At 42.7% G+C, this 22,522-nt stretch overlaps 1 protein-coding gene across 11 annotated transcripts in view; it reads left to right on the top strand.

Annotated features, from left to right (window-relative positions):
• Positions 1 to 1,327: 1,327 nt before the first annotated feature.
• STK31 (serine/threonine kinase 31) overlaps positions 1,328 to 22,522 on the top strand; it is a 162,871-nt gene continuing 141,676 nt past the window's right edge. For 10 of the 11 annotated variants that reach the window (XM_058678192.1, XM_058678191.1, XM_058678194.1 and 7 more), the window contains exons 1-6: positions 1,506 to 1,610; positions 2,289 to 2,335; positions 2,425 to 2,477; positions 8,255 to 8,353; positions 13,763 to 13,837; positions 16,203 to 16,361. In XM_058678192.1, the coding sequence (XP_058534175.1) occupies positions 1,561 to 1,610; positions 2,289 to 2,335; positions 2,425 to 2,477; positions 8,255 to 8,353; positions 13,763 to 13,837; positions 16,203 to 16,361 (483 nt within the window). In that variant the 5' untranslated portion in view covers positions 1,506 to 1,560. The other variant, XM_058678188.1, reaches the window with a different exon arrangement.

Raw genomic sequence — 22,522 nt, 5'->3', positions numbered from 1 at the left:
ATTCATGCTGCTAGACAAACTGCATGTACATTTATAGAGAAATCAAGTTTGATCCATGTTTTGCATTTTAGAAAACATGAAAAGAATAACATAACTAAATGTAGAGCCTTAAGAAGCACAACAGCTTTTGTGAAAAATTAGACTTTTGCTCTTTGAAACACTCTTTTTAAAAGAGCAAAAAGCCAAACACTGGGAAAAATACTTAAGAGTCAGAAGTTGAATTCATAATATATAAAGAACTGTCAAAACTGAAAAATAGCAGTTTAACAGTAAATGGGAAAACATGTAAACACTTTACCTAAGAAATATGAGGGAAAATACATGAAAAGATGCTCAATCATTTAGTAGAGAAATAAATGCAAATTAAAACCACAAGGAGAGAATACTACCTGCTATATATAAAGGTTTAAACTGGAAAAAAGAAACCCCACTGATCAAGTATAGAGTATAGAACAACTAGAAACTTACTATTTCTTTTTTCCCCAACTAGAACTTGTAAACACTGCAAGTGTGAACAGAAAATAGTTCCACCTACTTTATAAAAAACAATCTACCCATTTCTTACACACACAGTGCTCTGAGGCCTTCTCATCCCACTCTGGGTATCAACTTGAGAGAAATTAAGCATACCCTCCTACACAGACTTTTACACCGCAGCAACTTTACGTGAAACAATCCGAAACTGGACACAGTCCAAAGGTCCAGGACATCTCATGTTCTATTCGAGGACTTAATAGTTCGCAGCAACAAGCAGCAGCCAAGTATGGATGCCCAGCACAAATGAATGAAACGCAATTTCATCATGCTGGGCAAAGCAGCACGATGAAGTGAACACATACCAGTTCATTAATACTAAATTCTAGAAAAGGCAAACAGATGCATGGTGACCGGAAGCAGAATGTTATGGCTGGCCATAAAGTGTAATATCTACATATGACCAGGCAGTGAAGTTATATTCTTGTTTTTTAAAATGGCATATATATTAATTGAATATATTAATTATTAAATGTCATATGTTTTTTAAATGTTATATATATCTTAAATGTCATTATATATATGTATATATATATATATATAAAGCTGTAGTGCTAGAGAAAAGATCGGAGTGCTAAATTTAGATGCAGAAATGCAGGGAACCGCTACGAACCTGCAAAAACATTTCCCCCAAATTCTCTGTCCTTTCATCATCCCCTAAAACGACTACGACGTTTCTTGTCAAATGTAAATCCGCCGGACTAGATGACGTAGAAAGACCGCGAAATGTCACGCCACCACTTACGCTTTTGACGTCCAGAGAAAGGGCGCAGCCATTGGCTGTCAGGTGGCCGGAAGCCCGGGCCTACACATCTCCACATAAACGCCCGGTGTGAGGCCTTCGTCTGGCCGTGTGCTGCTTGCTGGTCAAGGCCCTCGGTGCTCACGTGACTGCCGCGGCTCCCGCCAGGCCCGGATGGCGACGCAGGGCCGTGTGCGCAGGCTCAGTGTGAGGCCGTCCGCGCGGTAAGGCCTTGCACGTGCGCGGTAGCGGCGGGGCGGCGGGCGGAGTGCCGAGGGTCCGGCATGTGGGGCCAGGGTCACTTTTCTCGGGCGTCCGTGGCAGAGAGTGTGAGGTTAGTCATCGTCTGTGAGGTGTCCGGTATAAGGCGCCCGTCTGGACGGCAGCGTGGTTGCCGCCGGGTGCGTGGGTCGGCCTCCAGCCCTGATCAGGCCCGTTTCCTGGCCTTTGGGGACCACCGAGGCGGCCATGGGTACCCCTGGTGTGCGCAAGGAACGCGGCCTGGACAGGTTTGGGGTGAGAAGAAGTTGACCTGGAGCTGAGTACCGCACTCCCCTGCCTCCTCGACGCCATTGGATCCTTCCCACAAGCCCGGAGCGCCCCCACAGCGCTAACCCATTGATTCTCTTGTTTTGTTTTGTTTTGGTTTTGTTTTGTTTTGTTTTTGTTTTGTTTTGTTTTGTTTTGGCAGGGGGAGGAGGAATGTGTCAGTTTTTTTTAGGAAAGAATGTCATTATGTACCTGCATTATTCACTTCACTGTAAATTTTTAAGCATTTGGCTAGAGAGGTGATTTCATGGATTGAGATTATGTAATGGAATTGTGAGCTATAGCATATTGAAAATGAAAGAACCAATTATCGAGGAAGACACAGATCATTTTGTAATGTGGAGTTTGATTTTTGATAGCTTCGTTTAGGACAAAGTATGCTTGTAAAAATTTGAATATTGTCAGGCTTAGTCTTTATTGCTGTTAATGCAGGACCATAATCTAATTCAAGGTACAATTTCAGTTTTCCAGGAGTTGTCCAGATGGATGAAGACACCCATTACAATAAAGGTACTGACAGTTATAAAACTGTTTCACAATGTAAATGCTGGATGATGGTGATTTATTTCTAATTTTCTTTGCATCCTGTTTGGTTTTAGTTGAGGATGTGGTTGGAAGTCATGTAGAAGATGCAGTAACATTTTGGGCCCAGGTTAGTAACCGACCATTTTTTTTGTCCTCTTCCTCTTCCCTGACCCAGGTCCTCCATAGCAGAAACCACAATGGGAAGACTGGATGAATGAATGTTGCACAAGGCATTTTTAGAAGCTAAATAGCTACAGATGGAGATGTATCTGATCTAAGCAGTATACTCATATCAAGTTAAAAACTTCATAGAAAAATTGTGACGCCAGGATTACACTGAATACTAACTTTCCAGGCTATTTACGCTGAGCAGTTGTATTTGTGAAGTGATAGCCCCATCTAGGGGTGCTTTTAAAAATTGTTTATTGAAAGATAAAAATCATATTTTGTAATGACTTAAATTTGAATCTGACATATTTTTTTCTCATTGTAAATCTAGGTATTTTTCTCCTGGCATGCTGAAAGTCAGATAAGTTTGTTCAGTTTGAAGTACAAAACAAAGCGACAAAGTGTTTCTGTTGAGAATTTACTTTAAAAAAAACCCCTCATTTTATCATTTCCCTATAAGTCTTTTTTTCCTTAAGGTATTTATTTGAAAGGCAGAGTTATGGGGGAGGGGAGAAACAGATCTTCATCTGCTTTCTCTCTCTCCAGTGGTCTCAGCAGCCAGGGCTGGGATATGCTGAGGCTGAGCACGTCGTACAGGTCTTGGGTGTGGATGCAGAGGCCCAAGCAGTTGAACCATCTTGCATTGATTTTTTTCAGGTGCATTAGGAGGAAGCTGGATCAGAAATAGAATAGCCAGTGCAGGAACCAGCACATGGGATGCTAGCACTGCAGATGGAAGTTTAACTTGCTATGCCATAGGACCTGCCCCTTCCCTGTAATTGTTATAGCATAGAAATTCCTTTTTGTGAGGGTGGAGGTAATTTGGTAATGTGGGAATTTTATGAGATTTATGAGAAAACAACTTCTATAAGAATATGGTAAATTAGTAATTCTAGCATGTGAATCAGCTCTACTGTAGGAAGCCATAGGTAACTAGTAGCAGATGTTATATGGACATGGCCATTCTCTGATTGATAGCATGGACATGTTGCCGTTCTCTGTCCCTGGGCTTTGGCTGAGAGCATCTGTGGCATTCAGCAGTGCTCAAGATTTTATGATAAATAACATGTTTAAGTTCATTGTTTAATAACATCATTTATTAGCTTAAATAAGATTTTTAGACCAGTGCTGAGTACAGATCTATCAGAAAAGTAGGTTATAAAATTTTTTTAGCAGCGCCATTGAACAAATATAATGAAAGAGCACAATTGACTTAAATGTTTTTATTAAATTACATGTATTCAGTATGTTCATTTCTAAGAAAGATTTGTTTATTTTTATTGGAAAGGCAGATTTTCAGAGAGAAGGTGAGACAGAAAAATCTTCTGTCCACTGGCTCACTCCACAGGTGTGAATCACATATTGAACAGATTGAACAATATGTTTCAAAAATATATTTCACATAAAAATGTGAACAATGTGTTTTATATCCCTTTTCTCATATAAAGTTTTTGAAATCCGCTGTTTATTTTAGAGAAGTCAGAATAGCCCCATTTCAAGTGAGTATTGACTATTGTATTGTTTAGTGTTGCTCTATATTGATCTTAATGTTTTTTTCCCTTAAATTTTTATTTTCCATAGGTTCAGGGATTTCCCCTCCCGCACTCTCCAGTCCCCCTGCCCACACTGTTTCTGCTGTATTAGTACAATAGTAGTCCTTCAGCAACAGTTACAAGGCCATCATTCTGCTTACATGTACCCTGACATTATAGGTAGAGCTGACAGTAGAGAGTCAGGCATCCTATTGTGAAGATACACTGAACAGTTTGATTGGGAGTCCATCTTTTATTCAGGAGTAGAGAGGCATCCTGCATTGTATCTTCCTTTTCAGTATGAATGCTTCCCCTATATAGTTCCTCTAGATGATTGTATGTTTACCTGTATATATACTGGTCTTGTATTTTGTATGAAGGTTGCCTTATATCAGAACATAATAATATTTGCCTTTTTGAGACTGGATTATTTCATTGAGCATAATGGTCTGTAGTTGGGGCCATTTTGTTGCAAATGGTAGAGTTTATAAAGAGCTTCAGAAACTCAGCAATAGCAAAACAAACCAACATGTGAAGAAATGGGTGAAGGAAATGAGCCGGTATTTTTTTTGAAGATTTATTTATTTTTATTGGAAAGGTGGATATACAGAGAGGAGGAGAGACAGAGAGGAAGATCTTTCATCTGATGGTTCACTCCACAAGTGACTGCAACAACTGGAGCTGAGCCAATCTGAAGCCAGGAGCCAGGAGCTCTTTCGGGTCTCCCACACAGGTGCAGGGTCCCAAGTCTTTGGGCTGTCCTCCACTGCTTTCCCAGGCCACAAGCAGGGAGCTGGATGGGATGAAAAGCAGGGCCGCCGGGATTAGAACCGGCGCCCATATGGGATCCCGGTGCATGCAAGGTGAGGACTTTAACCACTGCGCTATCGCCGGGCCTGCAAGTATTTTTCAAAAGAACTTATTCAAATGGCTAATAGACATAGGAAAAAATGCTCAAACTCCTTAGCTGTAAGGGAAATACAGATAAAAACTACATTGAGATTGCACCGAACTCCGGTGAAATTGGTCTTCATTGAAAATCTATTAAGAATGCCTGCTGGCACGGGCCCGGCGGTGTGGCCTAGCGGCTAAAGTCCTCGCCTTGAACGTGCCGGGATCCCATATGGTCGCCAGTTCTAATCCTGGCAGCTCCACTTCCCATCCAGCTCCCTGCTTGTGGCCTGGGAAAGCAGTGAAGGACGGCCCAAAGCCTTGGGATCCTGCACCCGCGTGGGAGACCCGGAAGAGGTTCCTGGTTTGGGTGGATGAAAAGATACAAACATTTAAATACCAAAGGTGTATAGTGAGCATGAGAAAGTGATGTAGGGGTGGGAAAAAGTAATGCAGTTATAAAACAGTGTGCTTTAGTGGTTTAAGTTCACGCCTTGCACACGCCGGGATCTAACGGTCGCCAGTTCTAATCCTGGTGGCCCTGCTTCCCATCCAGCTCCCTGCTTGTGGCCTGGGACAGCAGTTGAAGACGGCCCAAATCCTTGGGACCCTGCACCCACGTGGGTGATCTGGAAGAGCTCCTGGCTCCTGGCTTCGGATTGGCTCTGTTCCAGTCGTTGCGGCTCACTTGGGGAGTGAACCATCAGACGGAAGATCTTCCTCTCTGTTTCTCCTCCTCTCTGTATATCTGACTTTCCAATAAAAATAAATAAGTCTTAAAAAAACAAAACAAAACAATGAGCTTGTAGGTCCAGACAAGGGTCTGTATTCACCTGTATTCTGTGTGTCCTGCAACTGTCGTTTCCTGTTGAACAAATTATTCAATGAGAGAACATTCCAAAATTAGTGGCATGCCTGACTAAGTGGCAGCAGAAGAAACCTAAAATAATTGACCTCTGCCTAGATTTTAGGAAAGTCAGAGTTTCCATTTTTGTCATATGGTGACAAATTAGAGTTGTCAAGAGTATTCTGATATATTCTGAATATAGAGAACTAATTTCAGGGGTTTTATTCACAAAGGCTGCTTCTGTTGTTCAAGTTCAGTTTGTTGATACTTGTTAGGATGGCCTTGGAACTGCTGCCTCATGGTTTCTCTTCAGTCACCACACATAATCATCCTCTTTCTAGTCTTACTGAACATTTTGTTAGCTCTTCATTTGGAAATGATTTTAGACTTGTCTGGGAGTTGGAAACTTAGAACAGAGACTTTCCTTAATGCTATTCTCTTCCATAACCGGAATATAATAATGAATGCTGGGAAATCAAAACCGGTAGAATGTTAGTAGAATTGATGGAACTGCTCAAAATACTCCTTACTCACATCTAATCATGATTTTTGGGTCTTTTTTTTTTCTGTTTTGGGACCCCCACATCATGTTTATCTCTAGTCTCCTCCAGTCTCCATTTCTCAATTTCTGTTTGACTTCTGACACTTTTGTTAAGTAGTGCTCATTGACAGAGTATCGCCTCATTTGGGTGGGTGGGTTATTTTTTGTAAGAGGGTAGGTGGGAGTACCCTGGGAGAGATGTGTGCTTCTCAGTGCATCTGACTGGGGCTTCATGGTGTCACTGTGGGTGAATCATCACTTATCTGAAAGGAATGCCAAACAAGTATTTCACTTTTTTAAAATTTTGTAATATTTACATATATGTGATGGATGAGGCTCATGCCTAAACAGGAAGCTATTTGTGTTTCATATACACATGTATATTGTCTAAAGATAATATTATACAGTAGTTTAAATTTTAAGCATAAAATAAGATGTCATGGCATATAGCTTTCCACTTGTTTCGCACTGGGGCTCAGAAAGCATCAGGTTCTGGAACACTCTGGATTGTGGATTTCTGTGTTAGGAATGTTCAGCCTGTGACCAGCAGGTGGGGCGGCTGCCGGGGTTCTCACACCAGGTCACTTTTGTAATGAATGTTTCAGCGAGGGACATTACCGTCTAATGCTGCTTCTCCTCGACTTGTCACTCAGGCATAGTATTTATTACTGTGGCGCTTGCCTAATGTTTTCCCTATGCTCTTCAACACTTTCATATTTATTAATGAAATCCTTCTGTAAAGAAGGTGTATTCTGCTACTTGCACATTAGCAATAGGTGTATAAACATTTATTTTATGGCTTATACGCGGTACCACCATCATTTATTTTGTTGTTTAAATTGTTTAGCTTTGGCCACTAAGATAAAGGTTGGCCCAGGAACTGGAAGCTGGCTACTTGCCCTGTATACGTGCCCTATTCTTTTAAAATGTTTATGTATTTTAAGTTTGTATTGGAAAGTCAGATACACAGAGAGGTAAAGAGACAGAGAGGATATTCTGTCTGCTGATTCACTCTTTAAGTGGCCGCGATGGCTGGATCTGAGTCAGTCTGAAGCCAAGAGCTAGGAGCTTCTTCCAGTCTTTCATGTGTGTGCTTGGGCTGTCCTCTGCTGCTTTCCCAAGCCACAAGCAGGGAGCTGGACGGGGAGCGAGACCGCTGGGACACAAGCCGCTGCCCATATGGGGTCCTGGTGTGTGCAAGACAAGGACTTTAGCTACTAGGCTAGCGTGCCGGGCCTGTCCCATTCTTTCTCTAGGCATTTCTTTATGATACTGCCATGTATGCAGAATTGGTTTATTTCTCTGTCCTAGCCTAGAAATCAGCCAGTCTCTGGAGAACCATCTCCATATGATTAGATGACCTTCGATACTGTGCTTGAATCCCCAATAGTTTGAAGTCTTTGGGAAGTAAACTTTTGCATAACCAGGTCTGATTTTTTTTTATAAATAACTCAGTTGAATTATGAAAAGAACTGTAAGAGTTTGGCTTACTTTTTTTTTGAAGATTTATTTTTATTATTACAAAGTCAGATATACAGAGAGGAGGAGAGACAGAGAGGAAGATCTTCCGTCCGATGATTCACTCCCCAAGTGAGCCGCAACGGCCGGTGCGTGCCGATCCGAAGCCGGGAACCAGGAACCTCTTCCGGGTCTCCCACATGGGTGCAGGGTCCCAATGCATTGGGCCATCCTCGACTGCTTTCCCAGGCCACAATCAGGGAGCTGGATGGGAAGTGGAGCTGCCGGGCTTAGAACCGGCGACCATATGGGATCCCGGGAAGTTCAAGGCGAGGACTTTAGCCACTGGGCCCGAGTTTGGCTTATTTTTAATACTACAAAATCTTGTAAGTATAATAGCACTTTTGATTATGCAACACTGTAAAGTGATACTTTACTGAAATCTGTTCTGCGTCTGTTTTGCCTAGAGTATTGATAGAAACAAAGACATTGTGAAGATTGGTCTCTCGCTGTCTGAAGTATGCCCTCATGCTAACTCAGTGTTTGGGAGTCTTGACCCCAAGAAGGTGAGTCATATTCTTAGATAGAATCTTGTCATCCCTTCTGGAGGTTTTTGTGTCTTTGACATTTTGCAGTTTTTGGAATTTTTGGCTTAGTTCAAATTCAAGGAATATATGGTTTTTTGGAATTGGTGTAAACAACACTCAAGCTTATTTCCTCAGAAAGTCATAGGAATTGAATAGTGTCCTGGTTTGAAAAGGAAAATAATGTTGACAGACTGTGAAACAGATGAATCTTGAGGCTATTTTATGCTAAGTAAATTGGTTACTAAAAGACATACTGTGTGATTCCACTTACATTAAATACTATACGCCTGTGCAGTACTGTGTTGTGTAGGTGGTTTTAATCATTGACTATAAAATGGTGAACTAAATACATAGAATCTTTGCTGTGTCACTGACTCACAAAGGATGTAAGAGATGCCTTTGGAGAAAATTTGGTTTTCTCTTTTCCCTTTTCATGGAATTATTATTTGTCCCCACTCTCTCCCTAAGGATGTCTAATGAAACCAATCCCATTTATTGAGGAGATTATTTCTCCTTTGCTAAAGGTTTTTGTTTTTGTTTTGGTATTTTCATTTTAAATGAACTGACTGTAAATTAGTGTTGACTATCTTTTTGAAAAATAACAAATGCCTTTTATCATGGGCCCATCCATTCTTTGCCAAGAATTTATCTTTTGAACATATCTATACTTACACCATGTTACACATTGCAGGATTACTTATAAACCTGAGTGGAGGTTAACTAAATGTCCTCAACATCATGTAATAGTAATGACAATATATAGTCCCTCTTTCCATGAGGGACCATCGTAAGCTCTTTGCATGTACTGGCTTGATCCTCAAGCAATATGAAGAGGCAGATACTGTTACTGTTTTACATTTCTTTTGAAAATTGAGGAAAAGATGAGGTAATTTTATGAAAGTCACTGACTAACTTTTGGTGGGTCAGGTATGCAAACTCATAGAACCCACCTCCTTAACCATTACCCTGTGTTGGAAAAAATTAAATTCTCCCATACTAAGTACTGTAATCATTTTGTGATGCTGGTACTAGGATGAGGCAAATTCAAAATTTAAAGAGGTATTATTCTGGCACATGAATGAGTACCTCCTTGAGTTTTGTATCCTGAAAACCTAGCTTGTTTTACTTATTATAGGCCATGATTATTAAAATGAGGGCCATTGCTATAGTCTGAGTATCTGTTTTCCCCGAAAAGGTAACTAGTTGAAATCTAGCCCTGAGGTATCTGGTGTTAGTGTTGGTAGTTGGGGTCTCTGGGAGGTGGTTAGGTTCTGGGAATGCAGATTTCATGATCGTGATCAGAAGATTGTTATTAGAGGTGCAGCAGAATGGCAGCTGAGGAAGATGCTCTGGTCCTGTTCTCACAGAGAAAATAATTTCCATAGACATTCATGTTTCAAGTCACCTTCTTGATCCAAGGAAGCCAGGTCTGTGCCTGCAGATGGAACCCCTGGTTCGGGCCTGGTCCCTAGTGGAGACCTGTGGCCCAGTCGGTTGGAGTTTTATATGGACCAGTATCAGCCATCATTGGCTTTAGCGCTTTGTGCTGCAAGCACACGTCAGCAGCAGGCATCTCTGCGTGTGATCTGGTCCTGTTGTGGACATAGCCGGAGCTAATCCATTCCTGTCCCCATTCCAGGCAGCATAACATAGAATAATTGCCTGGTGGGAGAAAAGGCTGGTGGTTCTGAGACACTGCATAGGAGCTATTTTTTCAGATAATTAAAAAAATATTTTGTTTTCATTGTATTTGAGAGAGAGCAATACAGACACAGAGAAATATCCCACTAGTCACTTCCCAAATTTTTGCAAAAGCCAGGAGTAGGTCAGCCTGAAGTCATCCAGGCCTTACCTGCTGAGTATAATGCCTGCCCTGTCCCTTTTCTTTTCTTTTTTCTTTTTTTTTTCTTTAAGATTTATATATTTTTATTGGAAAGGCAGATGTATAGAGAGGAGGAGAGACAGAGAGGAAGATCTTCTGTCTGATGATTCACTCCCCATGTGGCTGCAATGGCTGGTGCTGTGGCGATCCAAAGCCAGGAGCCAGGAACTTCTTTCCAGGTCTCCCAAGTGGATACAGGGTCCCAATGCTCTGGGCTGTCCTCGACTGCTTTTCCAGGCCACAAGCAGGGAGCTGGATGGGGAGTGGAGCTGCCGGGATTAGAACCATCGCCCATAGGGGATCCCAGTGCATGCAAGGTGAGGACCCTAACCGCAACGCTATCACGCTGGGCTCCCCTTTTATCTTTTGAACATAAAGCAAACTTCTGGTTCACATCCCAGGTGCCTGTGACAGCAAAGAACCAGGAGTTTCATCCAAGTCTCCCACATTAGGTAGCAGAGGGCTTACTCAGGCATTAGCAGGAAGCTGGATCAGAAGGGGAGTAGCCCAGACAAGAATCAGCCTGTGTTGGGGGCGGTAGTTTAACCAGTTATACCAAAACACTAGCTCCTTACTTCACTTTTTAATAAGCAAACAGATTTAGTAGCAAAAATGGAAGGTGATCAACAGTCCTATTCCAATTTCAAACTCTATAAAAGATCACAGTATCTTTAAATCAGGTTTTTCAAAGATGTACCAATCATGATTTGGTAAAAGGCAAGTAAGCAGCAGACATGGCATTTTAGAATGGGGGTTGTGCAACAGATTAAGCCACAGCTAGGGATGCCAGCAGGCCATAGTGCATGATTCTAAACCCATCTTCTCTGGTTCTGATCCAGCTCCCTGCAAATGCACCTTGGGAGGCAGCAAATGATAACTCAACGACTTGGTTCTCTAACATCCAGAAGGAGCTCTTGGCTCTTGGCTTCGGTCTGGCCCAGCTGTGCTGCTATAGCCATTTGGGGAGTGAACCAGTACATGGAAGAATTCTGTCCCTCTGTTTCTGTCACTGTGCCTTTCAGAAAGTAAAGCTGCTTTCAAAAGGAGAAAAAAAAATGGCACATTAACCCCGCTGAGCAGGGCTGGGTTACTTCTGTTCATGAAAACAGCTGTGTGCCATCCAAGCTGAAGCATCTGAGATATGCTCCATCAGTGTGAATAAGCACGACCATCATGGTAACACACACTTCTATCCCAGTTAGACTTGTCTTCAGACCATAGAGCCATGTGTTCCCTTCCATTGTGCCTGGGCCCATCTGCTCCTCCAATTCTATTACCATAGCCTCCCATCTGCTTGCACGTGAAAAGGAGGAAAACACATGGGCCTCTAAGAAAAATTTACAAAGCATAATCCATTTATGGATAACTGGAGGTGGCTGAGTAAAAATTTGCAATCAGATACCTATACCAGGAACTAATTTGAGATTTTTGTAATCGAAGTAATTTATATAAGATCTTTATGGTAATTTACTTTATGGAAGATCTCTGTGTCTCTCCCTGTCTCTGCTCTCTCTGTGTTATTTTGTTGAATAAATAGATAAATGTAAAAAAAAAAAGTCAAGTATGATGTCTTTCAGAGGTTTATCATGCCATTTGTGCTTTTTCCTTCCTGTTGGTGGATGTTAGCTGGGGGACAGACTTTAGTCCCAGCTTGATTCACCTATTCTTCTGTAGTACATGATTTGTTAGCAGCCCCTTTGTGTGCTAAATTAAGATTGTGGGATTTGGGGCCCAGCACAGTGGCCTAGTAGTTAAAGTCCTCGCTGTAAACAATAGCACGCTATCACAGCAGGTGGAGTGCTGAGCCAGGAGCTGGACTATACAGACCATGGTGAAGTCTGAAACTCACTGGAGGGAGTGGCACAAGTAACTGCAAAGAACTGTGTACCAACCACAATAAATAAATTTGAACAGCAGACTTGTGGGTGACACAGCTTAGAAACCTGTCCCAAGGAGAAGAATCTGGTAACCAGAAGTTTATTGACCAAGAGCAAAAAATGAGACACAGGCACAATGAATATTATTGAAGACTTCGCTGCAAAGGAGCAAAACCCTTTGCCAACCTCAGAGTTAACCGAGGAAGACATCAAGAAAATGGGGGATATAGAATTCAAAACACTTGTTATAAAGCTTCTTATCAATGAGAAGCACTTAAAACAAGCATTCAAGGAATTCAAGGAATATGTCACACAGGAAATGAATCAAATGAAATCTGATATGTCAGAAATGCAGAATACAGTGGAGCAAATTAAAAGTACAGTGGAGAGTCTCCAGAATAGAATGAATGAAGCAGAAGAAAGAATCTCAGAATTGGAAGATATTTGTTGTCACCAGGGGGAAACAAACAAAAAGCTGGGTCAAGCTAAAAAAAGTTTTCAAGAATTGAAAGACACTATTAAAAGCCCAAATATGAGAGTTACGGGAGTCCCAGACGTGCAGAAAGAGAAGCTGGGTTTTATAATGTATTCGATGAAATAATAAGGGAAAATTTCTCTAATCTAGAGGAAGAATTGGGAAACAACATCCAGGAGGGGCACTGAACTCCCAATAGGGTTGAGCAAAAGTGATCACCAAGACACATGATAATCAAGCTTTGCCACATTATACAAAATGGCACCTGATGTGAAACTTGCGGAGTTCTTGATCTGCTGGCCATTAGGTCTGGGAGCTACCTGGATCTATTTTGGGTGGAATCTGAAGGAAGCAATTCACTGAGCCCTGAATGAGTTCGCTCCTAGAATAGTGCATGCTTAGTCCTGTCCCTTAGCCATTGCCTTCCTACACAAGATGGCGCCTGATTTGGCTCTAGTGGGAATTTGAGCTCTGAAATCCACCCTGTTCCTGCACCACCTGTTTGGGACCTGCTGCTCTGTTCCTGGTCAAATGAAGCAAACCAGCAGGACCAGCAGTTCTTTGTCAGGGTTTACCTCCTGAGTTACTGGTGAACTCCCCTTCCCATCTGGTTGCTGGTGGAGATCTGGCCACCCGTGGAGTTTAGATTGCCACTTGCTGAATGCCACTGGAATATCAGGTCACTGCAACACCGCACCTTTCTGCTGCTTTGCTGTATCCTTCAGTCTCTAGGTGCCTCTATGCTGTTGGTCTGTCCCCCGCTATTTCCTGGATTGTGTCCTCTCTGGTTCACCCTGGATAACGTTTCTGTTTATATGTGTCCTCACCATATTCTGCCATCTTGATTCTTCGTGTATACTCCTTTTTAAAAAGATGTTCTATCTTTCATTATATTCACGCCTCTTTTTGAAGATACGGAATAGCATAATATACTGAAGCCAGAAGTTTGAATCTTGTTTCTCCTGTATACTAGCTTAGGACTTTGGATACATAGTGGTGAGAAAGAGTACCTGCCTCAGGGTTAGTGTGACAGTGAAACAAATTATTGTGCTGTGGATACATAGTAAGAGCTTAGTAGATGCTAACTTTTATTCTCAGCTACTTGCCTGCTTTATTTCATTGAAATGCCAAATAACCTTTTTTTTTTTCTCTAGATTTATGGTGGATTGTTTTCAGAAGATAAGTGCTGGTACAGATGTAAAGTATTGAAAATCATCAGTGATGAAAAGGCAGGAAATAAGTGTTTAGTTTTTTTTCCTCAGATAATACTTATTGTAGTCCCAAAACTTAACGCTTGTTTAGCCCTTCATTGCTTATTCATAGAATCTGGCTCAGTGAATTGATAATTCTGCTAAAATCTACTTTTTTCCTGGTGAATACAAAAGAGATTAGTTGCTTAAAGACAGGTTGGATTCAGGAATGTTCTTCGGAATTTTAGTTGTGTAATCACCACAGCTTGTCTAATAAATTATATAATTTTTTGTTTAAATGACTATTTGGTACTTTAATTCTTAATAGTTATGTTTGACTCCTGCTAATGAGTAAGTTTTTGGTGAGTAAGGAAAAAACATTTGATTAAAGCTGGTTATACTTTTACTTAATTATTTTAAAATTGTTAATATTAAAGATTGACTTGCCACTTTCTCATGTCTGTGTTGAATATAATGAGTTTCTTTGTGTTGAGCTCTTTTATTTTAACATGGAGAGCTCGTGGAAGTTTTTTTTTTTTTAAAGATTTATTTATTTTATTACAAAGTCAGATATACAGAGAGGAGGAGAGACAGAGAGGAAGATCTTCCGTCCGATGATTCACTCCCCAAGTGAGCCGCAACGGGCCGGTGCGCGCCAATCCGATGCCGGGAACCTGGAACCTCTTCCGGGTCTCCCAAAGCTTTGGTCCGTCCTCGACTGCTTTCCCAGGCCACAAGCAGGGAGCTGGATGGGAAGTGGAGCTGCCGGGATTAGAACCGGTGCCCATATGGGATCCCGGGGCATTCAAGGCGAGGACTTTAGCCGCTAGGCCACGCCGCCGTGCCCTCGTGGAAGGTTTTTAAGTGGACTTGTAGCAATAGGAATTGAAATAGCTGTGGCATTTGTATCTTAGAGGTGTTTAGAAGTGTTGCCCTAGTCTTTCTTTCAATGCCATCTCTACATCTACTTTTTTTCTTATTGGAAAGTCAGATTTACAGAGAGAAGAAGAGACAGAGAGAAGTCTTCTGTCCACTCTCCGTGTGGCTGCAGCTGAGCCTGTCTGAAGCCAGGAGACAAGAGACTGCCACACAGGTTCCTGAGGAGGCTTTGAGCCATGCTCCATTGCTCTCTCAAGCCACCAGCAGGGAGCTGGATGGAATGTGGAGCAGCCAGGCCACCAATCAGGATGCATATGGAATCCCAGTGCATACAAAGCACAAGGTTTTAGCCACTAGTGTGTCACACCAGGCCCTCTACATCTACTTTGAACACTTGAGATACGTTTTATGGTGCCAGCACAGTGGTGTACCATTTAAATATGTTTTATGAGGCCAGCACAGTGGTGTACCAGCCTAATTCTCCACTTGTTGCACCAGCATCCTGTTGGGCACCAGTTCAAGTCCTGGCTGCTCCACTTCCGATCAACTCCCTGCTTGTGGCCTGGGAAAGCAGCGGAAGAATGCACCAGCCTTGAGCCCTTGCACTCATATGGGAGACCTGGAAGAAGCTCCTGACAGATCAGCCTAGTTCTGGCTGTTGTGACTATTTGGGGAGTGAGCCAGTAGATGGAAGATCTCTCTTTCAGTGTCCTTGTCTCTCTCTGTAACTTTGAAGTTCGAGAAAAACTATTAAGTCTTTAAAAAAAGGAGTATAATTTTATATTATGTATGCTTTTAAATTTTTCTTGGTGGAATAAGATGAAATGATTTAATTACAACTCTAATTAGCTTGATTGAATATACTCATTTATTGTTACAATGTTTTCTTAGTGAAATGAACCTTTGTAATTGATCTTGGTTCATAATTTGACAAGTAGCAATCATATTTTGTATTTGCTTTGGGTTGGCTTTGACTTTATAAGGCAATAAATAGATTGTTGGAAATTACCTTGGTGTTTTACTTTTTAAATAGATACAACTGAAAATACAGGTGAATTAGATTGGCTTAGTTTCAGGGTCTAGCTGGAGAAGGTTTAATTTTATTGAAGAAAACTTTATAATTTTTTTAGATGTTCTTCTTAACTTTAACCTAAGAATGTTGATTATTTTGAACATTAGAAGAAATAGAGGAGGACTGTAAATTTATAGACTTATCTAAGATATCAGTTCTTGGAAAAAGTAAAGATGAGAAATATTACTATCTGACATTAGCTAGTGCCAATTGTAGAAATCACTTTGATTTTATGGGTTTTCTGTATTTTGAGTATATTACTAGAATTCTGTTTCTGATTTCATCTTCTTAATTTGAGGTAAAATACTATTTTTACAGATAACTAGTAGAAGGCTAATGATGATTTAGGTGGCAGAGATATTTAATCTCTGGGTTCAGTGTTAATGTTCTCTTACTCTCCAGTGTGAATGTCTCCTAATCCCAAGTGGTAATGTCTTTTTTTTTTTTTTTCAGTGTCTGGTGAGGTACATTGACTATGGCAATACTGAAATACTGAATAGATCTGACATAGTTGAGATTCCTTCAGAACTGCAATTTTCTAGTGTTGCCAAAAAGTACAGACTTTGGGGATTGCAAATTCCTTCTGGCCAGGAAGTTACCCAGTTTGATCAGGCAAGTCTTAGAGTTTAAGTACTTTTGTTAATCTAAGTAAAGCTGTGCTTGAAACAAAATTGTAGTATAATCTTACTAATTTTGTTTAATAGTCTATAAAAATGATGAAAAATATGAATTATAGAACAATGTAGTAGTGGTTATATATTTGTTTTCATCTTTGCTAGGTACAATTTTAAATAGATAAGTGATAAGTGTTTATATTGAATAAATGTAAATAGCTTCTGATTTCAGTGTTTAAAGTTTTATCTCTTTATAGGTATACAAACACTGCATTGGGATACTTAGTTCATTGAAAAAGTCATTGATTAGCATTGAATTAATGGACAGACTGAATGACGAGTATGTTGAATACAGTTATTCTGTTTTGGGCAGATCCAGGGCTGGAACTGAAGTCCATTACTATTTTTATAATAAGATGATACACATATTTCTGTTTATTGAAACAAGCACAGATTAAGGGTATTTTCAAAATACCAGGTTTTTGGGCCTGACACGGTACCCTGGTGGTTAATGTCCTTGCCTTGGACGTGCTGGGATCCCGTATGGGTGCTGATTCATGTCCTAGTGGCCCTGCTTCCCATCCAGCTCCCTGCTTGTGGCCTGGGAAAGCAGTAGAGGATAACCCAAAGTCTTGGGACCTTGTACCCAACTGGGGGACCCAGAGGAGGCTCTAGCCTCCTTGGATTGTTCAGCTCCAGCCGTTGCGGCCACTTGGGGAGTGAATCAGTGGACAGAGGATCTTCCTCTCTGTCTTTTCTCCTCTCTACGTATCTGACTTTGCAGCACGCACACACACACACACACACAATCCTATAGAAAAATACCAGGTTTTGAAACGGGTAAACGTGAGAATGTTTTTGAAGGCTTCATAGCCTTTTTAAAAACTTTTTTTTAAAAATAATTCATTTTAGTTTTTATGATGCTTATATATTTCAGAGGGATACATGCCCATAAGCTCCATCGGTTAGGGTGGAGAGGGTCAAGTAATGGGGGAAAGTGGGTGAGACAGCTGCTTCCAATTTCCTCTTTTCTTGTTGTATCTACAGGAAGTGGGGAGGGAAAGGGAGGGGGCTGCTCCCAGCAGCCCAAACACACAAATACCTGGGAATGGGGGCTGTCCACCCAGTGTCATCCCAGGGTCCCGGATGTGGAGCATGTTCTGAGGCTACTGCTTAAGTGGTTTCAGTAGTTCTGAGATGCTGTTGAACTCATTCCTCCAAGGTTGAGAAAATCCTTCTAAGCTCTATTTACTGACATAGTCCACCTTAAAGTCTAGATTTGCCCAGATGCTTGCTGTCAAAGCTTTACTGGGAGAGCTGTCCAATTTGTTTTGCCCTCTGTGGTACTAGAGGTCCTTTGCAGGCCTCATTGAACTGGTTGTCATGTCCTCCATGAGCATCTGGGCATGCCATCCACTGCGCATGCCTCAGCAACCATGGAGACCCAGTTCTGACAAATGTACTCCATTATCCTGTGATTTTTCTCTGTGGTTGGAGTTCTGACTCCAGTGGTCCAGTTGTGGGGATCCCCCAAAAAACCTTGCCAAATTGACTCTGGTGTGTGCCAGTCAGTGCAGGTTCCAGCTCAGTCCATCACCTGCATCAGACCATACACACAGTGGTGGCTGTAGTTACTTGTCAGTTCTGTCCCCAGCCCCATCTCATACATCAACCAGTGGATGTTGTGCCCCAGCGTAACCCTGCCCACCACACACTCATTCCTCATTTACACCAGTGGGAACTGCAGCCTAGTCAGAGTGACCCCCAATAACCCCACTAGGTCTGCCCCTAGCCCTGGTTCTTGTACATGCAGGTGTGTGCAGCAGACTGGCCCAGTCTGTCCCGCATTCCATTTGGCTCTTGTACACAACAGTGGGCATTGGAACCTAGCTCAGCCCAACTGACCCCATTGTCCAGCCTGCACTCATACTGGCGGGTGCCATTGCCTGTCTAGCCTAGTCCCAGATCTTGCATGCTCCAGATGGTTCTGCAGTCTAGTTTGACAGGACTTGCCCTCAATCCCAGCTCTTCCCAGCTGATGCTGCAGCAAAGCCCAACCCATCTGTACTTACTTTGCATGCACCAGTGCATATGGTTGCTTAGCCCAGCCTGGTTCTCCCCCATAAACCAGCTCACATGCAGGCTGACACACTTTGTAGTCCTGCCCAGCCTGGTCTGTCCCCAGTCCCAGCTATCATACTCACCAGTGGGAGCAGTGGCCGGCAGGGGAGTCCTTGCAATTCCCCCCCACTGGGCTTGCTCCCTATCCTGGGTCTTATGTGTGCTGGTAGGAGTTCTGGCCCAGACTGGCGTGGTTCGCCTCACCTTCAGGTGCTGTAGACTTGCTCGGCCTGACCTGCTCCCAGTTCCAGCTCATGCTGGTGGGTGCTCCAGCCTTGCCTAGTCCAGCTAGCCCTCAGTCCCAAGCTCTAATGTCAGATGGTTGGTGTTGTGGCCCAGCCTGGTTTGTCTTGTGTCCTGTCCTGGTTCTCACATCTGCCAATGGGTGCTGTGGACTGCCCCAGCCTGGCTCGCTCCCAGACCTGACTGACATGTATGCTAGCGGGTACTGTAGTCTGGCTTGGTCTGAGCTGTTCTTAGCCTTGGTTCTTGTGCTCACCTGCAAAGAGTGTGTCCTGACAGAGGAGCTCCCCAGGCTCCTCTATCAGGTCATTTCCCAGTTGCAGATGTCGTGTACACCCGTGGGTTCCTGGCCCAGCCTGACTTGGCTTACCTCCTGTTCTGGCCTTGTCTGACTGGCTTACACCAATTCTGGCTCTTATTGTTGGGTTTCACAGCCCAGCCCTTCCTGGTCCGTGTCCAGATACAGCTCTTACGTAGTTCATGGAGTGTAGAGACCAGCCCAGTCTGGGTGAGAGTACCAGAGGGTGCTAGAGTCTAGCCCAGTCTGGCACACCCCAGATCCAGTCCACACCCTTGCTGAGGGATGCTGTAGCCATGTCCAACCCATATCACTGCCTCTGTTCCAGCTTTCGCGCTCACCAGCAGGTGAGCCCAGCAGGTGCTTTCCCTTAGCTCCCTGACCAGGATCGATCTGCCAGCCTGGCAGAACCCATTACCCATCTTAGCTTTTGCCATCAGATGCTACAACCTGTCCTGTCCTGGCCTGCCACTAGTGTCAGCTCCCACTGGTGGGTGCTAAAGCCTAGCCCTGCACAGCCTGCCCCCATCCCTGGCTTTCATGCAAATTGGTAGGTGCGATAGCCTAGTTTAGCCTGGCATGGCCAACACCCCATCCTGGTTCCTGTGTATGCCAATGTGCTCTGGTTTGGCCTGGCCCTATCAGATCTGTCCTTCCTGAGCCAGCTCACACACCTGCTGACAAGTGAAGCACCCCTGCCCAGCCTGACCAGCGTTCAGCCCTGACTCATGCGGTCACTGGCTGGAGCAATGGCCCACCAGGGGAGCCCCACAAGTTACCCAACCAGGACCACTCCCAGAATCAGATCTCATGCGTGCCAGTGGGTGCTAGGTCTTTAATTGGCATAGTCTGCCCCCTCCTGTAAAGCACCCAGTCTTAGCCCCCTCATTTACCTGTAAGTGTGGTAGTCTGGTGGAAGTCCCCAAGAAGTCCCTCTTCACCTGTCATGTTTTCCCTCAGCAGTCCTCCCTCCCACACATCCCCAGACCCACTTGCCTGAATGATCCACAGTCTCCCATGCTCGTGAGTGTGCAGATCCCTAAGCTCAGTCTTCTGGCAGTGTGCCATGCCAACCTGGGGCTCTGCCTACCTACCTAGGGCCCAGTCATGCACACCTGCATGTCTACTGCATCTGCCCCAGCTGCCCCATACCCCCTCTGCGTATTTTAACACGAATTTGTTAGCTAGGCCCAGGATGCCTGCCAGCCATTAGCTGCTTTTCTCTCCGAGCAGTGTAACACTTGCCTAGGTACAGTGCAATCTAGGCAGTGGCCTACAGCTGGGCATTCATGGCTTTTTAAAATATCTACATAACATTATATACAAACATTGTATTTAGATGCTGAAAATCATCCTTGATTAGAGTTGAGCCAACTTGCAAACAGTGTTCCCTGAAAAAAGAAAAGTTACTCTTGAATATCTCTGCTTGGAATGCCCTTGTTTAGTCATTATTTCTCATTTCATGGCTCAGATTCCAGCCATCTCAGTCACTCCGTTTGTGAAGTAGTATATAAAGCATGGAGTGAGTTCAGTGAAGTATTTTGTTTCTCTGCTACCTCTCTAGCTACTCATTAACATGAATATGTCATCGGTAGCGGGACCTAGATTTGAACCCAGATCCTCTAGCATGGGCTGTGAATGTCCTGAGTGGCATCTTAACCACTGTGCCAAGCTCCCACCCTCACATCTGAGAGGAATGTATAACTTCAAAACTTGCGGCTTTAGGTAATCGAAATTTTTGTGGAAAGTAGATTTTTCCATTTGGATTCCTTTTGCCTAGAAACCATTTCTTGAAATATTAATTCCACAAAGGCAGGCAGTGGTACTTGCATTTTATTTTAGATGGACCTTGAACAGTACTGCTGGAATCCGAGGGTTTTGTGGAAGAAGTGAAGATCTGCTGGATGCAAGTCTTCATGTGACACGGTGCAGTGAGTCACAGTCCGAGTTTGCTGCCTTTGCTTGCCTACTCCCATGTGGGTGGTGACACACTCTGGAACATATCAAATATTGGGGAATTGAGGCTCTTGATACAACGTGTATTTCTCAGTTTTATTTAAAAAAAATTATGAGGCACAGGATTTTATTAACCTAAAATATATTGTTAGTTTGGCTGTAGATTAAAAACATATTTTTTCTTTTTTTTTTTTTTTTTTTAGTACTGATAACCAGTGAACCTGAAACATATTTGAGGGGGTTTGATAAAGTCCATGGGAAAAGTGGGATTATGGGATAATGTTTGATGTTAGGAGTATTTAGCCTAGTGGCTAAGATGGAGGCTAAGCCCCTGTGTCCCACTTGGGTTTCATGTTCAGTTCTGGCTCCCGACTTCAGTTTTCCTAATGCAGACTCTGGCAAAAAAGCAGAGATGGCTCAAATAATTGGGCTTCCTGCCACTTAGTGGGTAACCTGGATGGTATTCCCGACTCCTAGCTTTGAACCCTCCCCATCTTGACTAGTGAACATCTGGGAAGTGAACTAGGAGGTCGGAGCGCACTGTCTCTACGCTTCTCAAATAAATTAATAATAGAACACAATGTGGAGTTTGCCAGGAACTTTTTAGCATTCATGGAATGTTCTCTAGTATAGTTTGAATCTTCTTTACTCCTTCAGATATATCCTTCTAGACTCAGTGGTTCTTGACCTCATGTTAGATTGTATTGTAACGATTTTCCCCCCCAATTCGGTGCAGTTTATGCACTTAAAAGCATTGATTTGAGAAGAGATCCAAAGATTGGCATAAGGGCCATGGCACAAAAAAGTCAAGACCTATGTAGCTCTGATTTCTACCCTCCGTACTGCTCTTTAATAATAAACAGGTACAAGATAGTCAGTATTATTTAGTTTCTAGGATCTTGAAGGTTTTTCATACTTTTCCCTTTTTTAAAAAATCTGAGCACCTTGTTTCCAGCTTTTAATTAGATTTTGAGACTCTTGTTTTTCTGATTATTACTGGTATGCTTTGCTTTATTTGCATAAACTGTTTTTCATATTTATCAAGTGGTTATATAGCTAAAAATAGAGTTCCTTCCTCTAGGAGTGATAATGGTTCATTGGTTTGATCAAGGAAATGAGCATGAGTAAATTTGAACAATACCCATGCATTTTGTGTTCTAAATTTATTTTTCATATATGCTGAAAAACTAGTTTGCTCAATGATACGGAGTGACAATCTGAACAGGAACTTTGAGAGTTTTAGGACACGGACAATAACAAGATTATTTAAAAATGGTTTTAGGTATTATCACTTTCTGGAGGAATAGATGTATTCTCATTTTTTGACAAGTTTTATTTATTTTTGTTTGAAGGGCAGAGTTACACAGAGAGGAAAGACAGATCTTCCATCTGCTGATTTATTCCCCAAATGGCTACAATGGCCGGAGCTGAAAAACTGACCCAAAGCCAGGAGCCAGGAGCTTCCTCTGGGTCTCCCACGTGGATGCAGGTGTCTGAGGACTTGAGCCATCCTCCACTGCTTTCTCAGTTCACAAGCAGGA

The sequence above is a fragment of the Ochotona princeps genome, chromosome 20 (genome assembly GCF_030435755.1).
Source record: "Ochotona princeps isolate mOchPri1 chromosome 20, mOchPri1.hap1, whole genome shotgun sequence".
Lineage (NCBI taxonomy): Eukaryota > Metazoa > Chordata > Mammalia > Lagomorpha > Ochotonidae > Ochotona > Ochotona princeps.
This window is presented reverse-complemented; position numbering and strand designations above follow the sequence as displayed.